The sequence below is a fragment of the Camelina sativa genome, chromosome 2 (assembly GCF_000633955.1).
Source record: "Camelina sativa cultivar DH55 chromosome 2, Cs, whole genome shotgun sequence".
NCBI classification, from domain to species: Eukaryota; Viridiplantae; Streptophyta; class Magnoliopsida; order Brassicales; family Brassicaceae; genus Camelina; species Camelina sativa.
In genome coordinates, this window is record NC_025686.1 from 22,393,609 (window position 1) to 22,404,927 (window position 11,319).

At 36.7% G+C, this 11,319-nt stretch overlaps 2 protein-coding genes across 2 annotated transcripts; both read left to right on the plus strand.

Annotated features, from left to right (window-relative positions):
* LOC104732874 (zinc finger protein ZAT4-like) lies at positions 242–2,348 on the plus strand. The gene has a single exon (XM_010452472.2). The coding sequence runs from the start codon at positions 524–526 to the stop codon at positions 2,030–2,032; it is 1,509 nt and encodes a 502-aa protein (XP_010450774.1). The 5' UTR covers positions 242–523; the 3' UTR covers positions 2,033–2,348.
* Positions 4,991–5,897, plus strand: LOC104755580 (zinc finger protein 1-like). Its single transcript, XM_010477986.1, has 2 exons — positions 4,991–5,135; positions 5,200–5,897. Exons 1-2 carry the CDS (start codon positions 4,991–4,993, stop codon positions 5,895–5,897), a joined length of 843 nt encoding a protein of 280 aa, XP_010476288.1.

Here is an 11,319-nt window from a genome sequence, read left to right on the forward strand (position 1 = left end):
AATGTATATACACAGTCAAACAAAAAGCCTCAATAAAAGTCATATCTTGTAGTATTTGTGTGGTAAGCAGCTAAAGTGTGTTTACAAGGAAGAGAGAGATACTCTACACAAACTCTATAAACACAAAATTTAATTATAATTATTAGCTTTTAAATAAAAAAGGCTGTTTTTATATATTTGTGAATAAATAAATAGAGAGAGAGAGAGAGAGAGAAATAGAGAGAGACTATTCATCCAAAAACGTGAGGCACAATACAGACTCTTCTTCACTCTTATGGCTATAGCCTCTTCTTCTTCTTCTCCTTCAACTTCTTCTTTTGCTTTTTTTTCTTAGATTTTCATAGCTTTGAGATTTTATCGAGTTTGAGAGAGCTTTTGAGGGTTTCTCTTCTTCAGTACTAAGTTAGTGTGTGTTTTTACATACAGGAGAAGCTTTGCTAGCCCTAGTGTAAATCAGCTGGATAGATCTGTTTCAGCTTTGATCTGAGCTTGGTGTTTTGTGTGGATTTAAGCTTCAAAGGCGATGGACCTATTACGAGGTAGCAAAACCAACTGTAAATTCTCACTTGGGAGACCGAGATTTGGATCTATCAAGGTTAAAATCCCAAGGATTCAACATGAGGAAGGTAAAGGGGTAGAAGAAGATGATGAAGCTAAAAACATCGGTCTCGAGGAAGAAGAAGATGATCATGAAGCTAAGAGTATGGATCTAGAGGAAGGTGACGTGGAAGAAGAAGAAGAGGAAGAAGATGAAGAGAAGAAGAAGCATCATGTATGTAGTGAATGTGGTAAAAGGTTTAGCTCAGGTAAAGCTTTAGGAGGTCACAAACGGATTCATGCGCAGTACTCAATGGTGCAGAGACCAAAGATGGTGTCTGGTATGGTTGGTAGATCTGAAAGAGGTGAGTTAGAAGTGGCTTGTTGTGTTTGTTACAAGAAGTTTACATCAATGAAGGCTTTGTATGGACACATGAGGTATCATCCAGACAGAGGGTGGAAAGGAGTTTTGCCTCCTCCTCCTCCTCCTCCTCTTCCTCATCCACTTGGTAACTCTTCGTCTTCTACACTCTCTATTGATGATCATGATGATGAGTTCATAAGCTCGGATTATGATGATGATGATAATGATTTTGATGATGATGATGATGATGAGAACTCGGAGCTATGGGATAACAATTTGGAATCTGAAAACGTTGTTGACCTTAAGGAATCGTTTAAAGGATGGTCTACTAAAGGAAAGAGAGGAAGGAGAAGTGATTTGAAGGTTGATGAATCTGATTTGAAGGATCAACCACAGGAAGATATGAATGATGCTAATAACCTATTGTTCTTAGCTACTACTGCAGAAGAAGCTGCTAATCTTAATGTAGCAGAGACTTATAATTCGCATTCGGTTGAAGAGAAAGATCTGGAAATGGTTAAGAAGAGGAAGAAGAAGAAGAAAAGTTTGTCTGAGATGGAGAAAGAGTCATCATCTACTCATCATGATCATCATCAGCTTGCGGTTGTTGCTGCTGCAGCTGAGGAAGGTGGTGCTGCTGCTGGTGTACGTGAGAAGCACGTGTGTGTTACTTGCAACAAGTCGTTTTCTTCTTATCAAGCTTTAGGAGGTCATAGAGCAAGTCACAACAAGGTCAGGGTATTGGAGAATCATCTAGCTAGGGCAAACGCTGAAGCTTCATTACTTGGAATCGAAGCAATAGTAACCGGTTTAGCTAGTGCTCAGGGATCAAACACATCTATAAGCAGTAGTAACAATGGAGATCACATATGTAATATTTGTCATAGAAGCTTCCCAACAGGTCAAGCTCTTGGAGGTCACAAGAGATGTCATTGGACTGGACCAGTTTCTACTGAGGCTGCAACCGCGGCTCCAACAGCTGCTCCAACTACTGCTCCAGCAGAAGCGTCTTCTAGTCAAGCTCAAGCAACAGAGATAGTGCAAGAGGTGAAGAAATTGAAGAGAAGTTTTTTGGAGTTTGACTTGAATGAGTTGCCACCTCATGAAGACGAGGAAGAAGAAAGAGTCTAAGAGACGTACATATGCAAGCAAAGTAAGCCTTTAACTTGAAAAAAAAAAAACTATTAAATTAGGAAGTATAATGATGGTATAAAGGAGTTGTTGACATTGTAGTCTTGAAAAAAAAAAACAGAAAGATATTTTGATTTTGGGTTCTTGAAGTACTTTGGTGGTTTGGCTTTTAATCTAATTTGGTGGGGTCTTTTGTTAATTTGATGAGAGGATATTATAACTCTTTTGTTTTCTTCTCTCAAGCTTTGATATTTTTTTGTCTTCTATCTTTCTGTATTATGCTTTTGGATTCACATAAAGCATGATAGTTTTAATTGACCAAAGTTCCATAAAGCAAACCATCTTATTCATCTCATCTCACCATCTTATCTTTCTTTTTCAAACAAATGGTTTCTCCATAGATTTAAGATGGCGAATTGATGATACATATTAGAACTTGCTCCTTTAATTGGAATACCAAACTTATAAGTAGAGTAGTGTGGATCTCTACGTAAAGCGAATTAAAAGATCATCACATTAAGAGACACCTAAGAGTCTAAGATGAATCATACCTTTACTCTTTTTAAGTATATTGTGTATTGCATATTGATTTGGTTTGCAAGTCTAAAACTCTTCAAGACGTGGGACATTGTTAAGTGTTGGACCAAACCAACATTAATATGGCTGTTTATAGTCAAATTGTCAAAAGTCTCCACTTGCAGCTAATGACATAAGACCACTTCTATGTGTCATCACAAACAACACACCAGACAATAACTATATTATTGATTTTTTCTTGTTTATAATTCTTAAGAAATTTACAAATGAATATAATATATTAAGACCGACTCAAATTATTTATTTAAAGCTTATTATGTGCATATTCCCAAAAGCTGTAAAATCCATGATAAATTATTTGGATACAAATACACTACTCTTAACTTTGTTCTTAAACCAACTTAACCATATGGGTTAGAAGTTAGGCCATATTTATTGGGGGAACACCTCACCTGATCTTGGGTCTTAAAAAAATCAAATTTAGTGAACAGTGGCCCTAAGATCAGATGAAACGATCTTAATTAAGATCAGTTCTCGCCCTGATCTTGTGCTGACGTGTCCGGTTGTTTAACTTATGCAATTTTTTTTTTTTTTCATTTCATTCCTTGTTTAATTTTCATTTTCTTCTTCTCTCTTTCCCGATACGCGATTTCCTGGAAACCACGAGAGAATTTTTTCCGGCATCGTCTTCTCCTCTGTCCGGCGATTGAAACACCGGGGCGACCGTCTCCTAGTCGTCTCCTCGTCTCCTCGTGTCGTCGTCTACTCCGGAGCCACCGATTATCGTCGTCTCCTCTGTCTCGCGAAGTGTAGACATCTCCTCTGCGTCGCGAAGCTGAAGATCTCGTCGTCATCACCGTCTCCTCTGTGTCGTCGGCTAGGTAATCTCCTCTGTCTCGTCGTCTTCTCTGTTTCATTTGGTTTTAGGGTTTTGAATTTGGGGAAAGTTGGATTTAGGGTTTCGATTCGATAGAGGGTTTCGAATTTTGGGGAAAATTGATTTAGGGTTTCGATTAAAATTGATTTAGGGTTTCGGTATGGGGGATAATTGATTTTTCCCCCAAATTAAAATTGATTTAGGGTTTCGATTCGATTTAGGGTTTCGAATTTGGGGGAAAATTGATTTAGGGTTTCGATTAGATTTAGGGTTTCGAATTTGGGGGAAAATTGATTTAGGGTTTCGATTAGGTTTTGTTTAAGGTTTCGAATTTGGGGGAAAACTGAGTTAAGGGTTTCGGATTTGGGGAAAACTTGATTTAGGGTTTAGGGCGTTTGATTATAGCGTTTGTTTTATTGATCTTATTGCCTTTGATTATAGTGTTTGTTGTATTGTTACTAATCATTAATCGATTTTTGTTTGTTTATGAGGCATGTAGGTGAGGTTTAGCAGGGCGATTTAAATTGGAAACCCGCAAACAACATTCATCTAAAGTAAAAGGTTAGTACCACTCTCTAAAGTTAATTGAAAAGTATTTTTATTTTCATTGTCTTGGTTGAAAATTTATTGTGATGGTGATTGCGAGAGTGTATGTTGGTTGGTTTAAAAGTATTGTTATTTTCATTGTCTTGGTTGAAAATTTATTGTGATGGTGATTGCGAGAGTGTATGTTGGTTGTTTCATTGTGATGTTTGATAGTACAAAGTCATTACTTCTCTAAAACACTAAATGTCTATGTTGTGATGTTCTATGTTGGTTGTGATGTTCTATGTTGGTTGTTTCTTTGTGATGTTTGATAGTACAAAGTCATTACTTATCTAAAACACTTAAAGTCTTTTATTTACTGCTGATGTGACTGAAGTAGGTATAATTAAAATTCTCCAACAACACAAAACTTTTTATTTAATGATCTTCTTAATTTCTCTATATTAACCAATCTTATTTACTTCTTTCTTACCAATCTCTAAATCATCTTCTCTCGGAAATCATCTTTTTTCTTAAGACATAGCTACTTCTGTTCCTCATCTTGTTTCGGATATCATATTTTTTCTTAAGACATAGCTACTGCTCTTCCTCATCTTGTTTCGTAAATCATCTTTTTTCTTAAGACATAGCTACTTCTCTTCCTCATCTTCTTTCGTAAATCAGCTTCTTTCGTAAGACATTGCTACTTCTCTTCCTCGCCTTATTCCGTTTTCATTCACTACCTCCGTTTTAAAAAAAATTTCCTATGGAATCAAATAATAATCCTAATAGTCAGTCTCAATCCTACTTTAGTCTTCTAAACTTCCCCTACGACAGCTTTTCTCCAAATGTAAACCTTGGATCTCCTCAAATCCCTTCTTTTTGCTCGCAAACCAGTCCACAGCCGAGTCAACCTCATACTCAAACTGAAGAGACAGCAGAACAACGTAGGGAGAGAAGGATATGGTCCGCAAAAGATGACTTAGTATTAATAAGCGCCTGGTTAAACACATCGAAGGATGGGATTGTTGGGAACGATCAACCGTCTGGATCCTTCTGGAAGCGCATTGGTGATTACTATGCAACAAGCGATCATGTCCTTGGTGGTGGTGAACCAAGGCTCCGTGATCATTGTAGACAACGCTGGCAAAAATAAGCAGGGAGGTCAGTAAGTTTTGTGGAGCATACGCAANAGATATGAATGATGCTAATAACCTATTGTTCTTAGCTACTACTGCAGAAGAAGCTGCTAATCTTAATGTAGCAGAGACTTATAATTCGCATTCGGTTGAAGAGAAAGATCTGGAAATGGTTAAGAAGAGGAAGAAGAAGAAGAAAAGTTTGTCTGAGATGGAGAAAGAGTCATCATCTACTCATCATGATCATCATCAGCTTGCGGTTGTTGCTGCTGCAGCTGAGGAAGGTGGTGCTGCTGCTGGTGTACGTGAGAAGCACGTGTGTGTTACTTGCAACAAGTCGTTTTCTTCTTATCAAGCTTTAGGAGGTCATAGAGCAAGTCACAACAAGGTCAGGGTATTGGAGAATCATCTAGCTAGGGCAAACGCTGAAGCTTCATTACTTGGAATCGAAGCAATAGTAACCGGTTTAGCTAGTGCTCAGGGATCAAACACATCTATAAGCAGTAGTAACAATGGAGATCACATATGTAATATTTGTCATAGAAGCTTCCCAACAGGTCAAGCTCTTGGAGGTCACAAGAGATGTCATTGGACTGGACCAGTTTCTACTGAGGCTGCAACCGTAGCTCCAACAGCTGCTCCAACTACTGCTCCAGCAGAAGCGTCTTCTAGTCAAGCTCAAGCAACGGAGATAGTGCAAGAGGTGAAGAAATTGAAGAGAAGTTTTTTGGAGTTTGACTTGAATGAGTTGCCACCTCATGAAGACGAGGAAGAAGAAAGAGTCTAAGAGACGTACATATGCAAGCAAAGTAAGCCTTTAACTTGAAAAAAAAAAAACTATTAAATTAGGAAGTATAATGATGGTATAAAGGAGTTGTTGACATTGTAGTCTTGAAAAAAAAAAACAGAAAGATATTTTGATTTTGGGTTCTTGAAGTACTTTGGTGGTTTGGCTTTTAATCTAATTTGGTGGGGTCTTTTGTTAATTTGATGAGAGGATATTATAACTCTTTTGTTTTCTTCTCTCAAGCTTTGATATTTTTTTGTCTTCTATCTTTCTGTATTATGCTTTTGGATTCACATAAAGCATGATAGTTTTAATTGACCAAAGTTCCATAAAGCAAACCATCTTATTCATCTCATCTCACCATCTTATCTTTCTTTTTCAAACAAATGGTTTCTCCATAGATTTAAGATGGCGAATTGATGATACATATTAGAACTTGCTCCTTTAATTGGAATACCAAACTTATAAGTAGAGTAGTGTGGATCTCTACGTAAAGCGAATTAAAAGATCATCACATTAAGAGACACCTAAGAGTCTAAGATGAATCATACCTTTACTCTTTTTAAGTATATTGTGTATTGCATATTGATTTGGTTTGCAAGTCTAAAACTCTTCAAGACGTGGGACATTGTTAAGTGTTGGACCAAACCAACATTAATATGGCTGTTTATAGTCAAATTGTCAAAAGTCTCCACTTGCAGCTAATGACATAAGACCACTTCTATGTGTCATCACAAACAACACACCAGACAATAACTATATTATTGATTTTTTCTTGTTTATAATTCTTAAGAAATTTACAAATGAATATAATATATTAAGACCGACTCAAATTATTTATTTAAAGCTTATTATGTGCATATTCCCAAAAGCTGTAAAATCCATGATAAATTATTTGGATACAAATACACTACTCTTAACTTTGTTCTTAAACCAACTTAACCATATGGGTTAGAAGTTAGGCCATATTTATTGGGGGAACACCTCACCTGATCTTGGGTCTTAAAAAAATCAAATTTAGTGAACAGTGGCCCTAAGATCAGATGAAACGATCTTAATTAAGATCAGTTCTCGCCCTGATCTTGTGCTGACGTGTCCGGTTGTTTAACTTATGCAATTTTTTTTTTTTTTCATTTCATTCCTTGTTTAATTTTCATTTTCTTCTTCTCTCTTTCCCGATACGCGATTTCCTGGAAACCACGAGAGAATTTTTTCCGGCATCGTCTTCTCCTCTGTCCGGCGATTGAAACACCGGGGCGACCGTCTCCTAGTCGTCTCCTCGTCTCCTCGTGTCGTCGTCTACTCCGGAGCCACCGATTATCGTCGTCTCCTCTGTCTCGCGAAGTGTAGACATCTCCTCTGCGTCGCGAAGCTGAAGATCTCGTCGTCATCACCGTCTCCTCTGTGTCGTCGGCTAGGTAATCTCCTCTGTCTCGTCGTCTTCTCTGTTTCATTTGGTTTTAGGGTTTTGAATTTGGGGAAAGTTGGATTTAGGGTTTCGATTCGATAGAGGGTTTCGAATTTTGGGGAAAATTGATTTAGGGTTTCGATTAAAATTGATTTAGGGTTTCGGTATGGGGGATAATTGATTTTTCCCCCAAATTAAAATTGATTTAGGGTTTCGATTCGATTTAGGGTTTCGAATTTGGGGGAAAATTGATTTAGGGTTTCGATTAGATTTAGGGTTTCGAATTTGGGGGAAAATTGATTTAGGGTTTCGATTAGGTTTTGTTTAAGGTTTCGAATTTGGGGGAAAACTGAGTTAAGGGTTTCGGATTTGGGGAAAACTTGATTTAGGGTTTAGGGCGTTTGATTATAGCGTTTGTTTTATTGATCTTATTGCCTTTGATTATAGTGTTTGTTGTATTGTTACTAATCATTAATCGATTTTTGTTTGTTTATGAGGCATGTAGGTGAGGTTTAGCAGGGCGATTTAAATTGGAAACCCGCAAACAACATTCATCTAAAGTAAAAGGTTAGTACCACTCTCTAAAGTTAATTGAAAAGTATTTTTATTTTCATTGTCTTGGTTGAAAATTTATTGTGATGGTGATTGCGAGAGTGTATGTTGGTTGGTTTAAAAGTATTGTTATTTTCATTGTCTTGGTTGAAAATTTATTGTGATGGTGATTGCGAGAGTGTATGTTGGTTGTTTCATTGTGATGTTTGATAGTACAAAGTCATTACTTCTCTAAAACACTAAATGTCTATGTTGTGATGTTCTATGTTGGTTGTGATGTTCTATGTTGGTTGTTTCTTTGTGATGTTTGATAGTACAAAGTCATTACTTATCTAAAACACTTAAAGTCTTTTATTTACTGCTGATGTGACTGAAGTAGGTATAATTAAAATTCTCCAACAACACAAAACTTTTTATTTAATGATCTTCTTAATTTCTCTATATTAACCAATCTTATTTACTTCTTTCTTACCAATCTCTAAATCATCTTCTCTCGGAAATCATCTTTTTTCTTAAGACATAGCTACTTCTGTTCCTCATCTTGTTTCGGATATCATATTTTTTCTTAAGACATAGCTACTGCTCTTCCTCATCTTGTTTCGTAAATCATCTTTTTTCTTAAGACATAGCTACTTCTCTTCCTCATCTTCTTTCGTAAATCAGCTTCTTTCGTAAGACATTGCTACTTCTCTTCCTCGCCTTATTCCGTTTTCATTCACTACCTCCGTTTTAAAAAAAATTTCCTATGGAATCAAATAATAATCCTAATAGTCAGTCTCAATCCTACTTTAGTCTTCTAAACTTCCCCTACGACAGCTTTTCTCCAAATGTAAACCTTGGATCTCCTCAAATCCCTTCTTTTTGCTCGCAAACCAGTCCACAGCCGAGTCAACCTCATACTCAAACTGAAGAGACAGCAGAACAACGTAGGGAGAGAAGGATATGGTCCGCAAAGGATGACTTAGTATTAATAAGCGCCTGGTTAAACACATCGAAGGATGGGATTGTTGGGAATGATCAACCGTCTGGATCCTTCTGGAAGCGCATTGGTGATTACTATGCAACAAGCGATCATGTCCTTGGTGGTGGTGAACCAAGGCTCCGTGATCATTGTAGACAACGCTGGCAAAAAATAAGCAGGGAGGTCAGTAAGTTTTGTGGAGCATACGCAGAGGCAAAAAGTGAGAAAGCTAGTGGCATGAATGATGTGGATATTCTGCACAATGCTCACCAACTATACACGAAGCTGTACAAGAAGAAGTTTAGTTTAGAGTATGCTTGGAATGTGCTTCGCTATGAACAGAAATGGATTAATAATGAGCCTATGAACCCAACTCCAAAGACAACCACCTCTTCCAAAAGAAAAGCGGATGAGGAGGCTGCACCATCGTCAGGGTCTGTTGTGGGTGAGCAGGAGAGCAGGCCTGCTGGAATAAAGGCAATGAAAAAGGCGAGGAACAAAGGCAAAGAGAAGGCTGCACCATCGACAGATTTTAGTCAAATGTGGGAAATTAAAAAAAAGGATTTAGAGGGCATGAAGGAACTTCAAAAGATGTCCATTCTAGACACTCTCATTGCCAAGAAAGAAACGCTAGATGAAGATGAAAAAGCTCTAAAGAAAAAGCTAATGGCTGAACTGTTTTAGCTTTAGGGTTTATGCTTGTTTAATTTTAGTTTTATAAGATGTTTTTCATGAATCGGGTTATATTTATTTGATGTTTATGTATTTTCAGAAACTTTGATGAATGTTTTTAATTAATGTTTTCAGAAATTTTAGCTTTATATGATGTTTTTAATGAATCGGGTTAGATATGTTCTTGTATTTTGGGAAACTTTAATGAATTTCGAATGTTTGGTTTGTTTTGGTTTCAGGTTGCACTTAGACATGTTCTCTGACTATGACGAGGGCATAAACAGCCCCTTAAACTATAGTTCCGATACAGAAGATGAGGCTGAGACTGCCTACTATGAACCTAGTCTGTCGAACCGTGATGCTGGTCCGTTACCAAGTCTGTCGAACCGTGAAGCTGGTCCGTTACCAAGTCTGTCGAACCGTGAAGCTGGTCCGTTACGTAGTCTGTCGAACCGTGATGCTCAACCCAATGACGAAGTTATCCAACTCAAGGAGCAAGTAATCCAACTCAACGACCAAATGATACAGCTCAAGGTTCTTGTAATCCAGCTGAAGGACAAAGTGAACCACCTGACGGACCGAGTGATCCAGCTGACGGACATAGTGAAAGAGGTCAAGTAAATTATTGTCTTGGAAAGATGTTTGGCTGTTTGTGAATTATGAACCCGTGATGTTGGTTGTTGCTGTTTTTTTTTGCGAATTATGAACTCGTGATGTTGGCTGTTGTTGTCTTTTTCTGCGAATTATTGGTCCGTGAAGTTGGCTGTTGTTGTTTTATTTTGCGAATTATGAACCCGTGTGTTTAGTTTGGAATTTGCAATTGATCACTCTATATATATGAGACATTTTTTTCTCCCCACCAAACAAACATTTCCTTCTATCACCAAAGTCAAATATTTCTTTCATTCATCAAACACAAATTTCTTTCTCACCCAAAACAAATATTTCTTTTCCTAAAAACACTTTCACTTCTCACCTAAAACAAATATTTCTTTCTTTCCTTCATTGCTATGGCATCCTCTTCCAACAAATTTCACTATCATTATGATCCCCATAATGATAGTTTAAACCAATACTTTCAAGAGCAATTTAGTAACCAATTTCAATCTGTTGAAGAGGAAATTCCGGTGGAAAGGAAACCACGTGAATATATTGATAGAAAACGAGAAGAAGGGCATGAACGTCTGTGGAACGATTATTTTTCTGATAATCCCACTTACAATGCTCACCATTTCCGGCGACGGTTTCGAATGAACAAGCCGTTGTTCTTGCGTATTGTGAATCGTCTCAGTGAAGAAGTTTCATATTTTAAGCCAAAAAAGGATGCAACCTTCCGGAATGGTCTATCACCCCTACAAGTTGATAATGTTTTTTTTTTTTTTAATAAAAGTTGTAATAATTTTCAATTAAAATGTTATTTTATAAATTTTAATAATTGTAATATGTTTAATAAGAAAATTAATAAACATTATATTAAATAGTTTTAAGCATACTTAAATTATATATTAAACATTAATCTTTGTATTTATTCAATATTTTAAAAATTCTATAAGAATATTATATTATTAAATCTTAAGATCTTATACCTGTTCTCCCTATAACTTCCTTCTTAACAAAAGATCTTAAGCCCTGATCTTACAATATTTTTACATTATTTCTCATCTAAGATCACCCCCACATGATCCCCTCTAAATATGCCCTTAGAACCCTATTCAAGAAAATGTTGGATCAATGTGAATGTGTAAAGTTAGAATCATAGTGTGTTTATATATCTATCTTCTGTTTCTAATCTAATAAAGATATTATGGAAAATGATGGCAAAGTTGACA

Coding starts and splice junctions, on each gene's coding strand:
- LOC104755580 (XM_010477986.1), top strand. CDS start 4,991: ATGGGATTGTTGGGAACGATCAACCGTCTGGATCCTTCTGGAAGCGCA. Junction 5,136..5,199: donor TGGCAAAAATAAGCAGGGAG/GTCAGTAAGTTT, acceptor TATTGTTCTTAG/CTACTACTGCAGAAGAAGCT.
- LOC104732874 (XM_010452472.2), top strand. CDS start 524: ATGGACCTATTACGAGGTAGCAAAACCAACTGTAAATTCTCACTTGGG.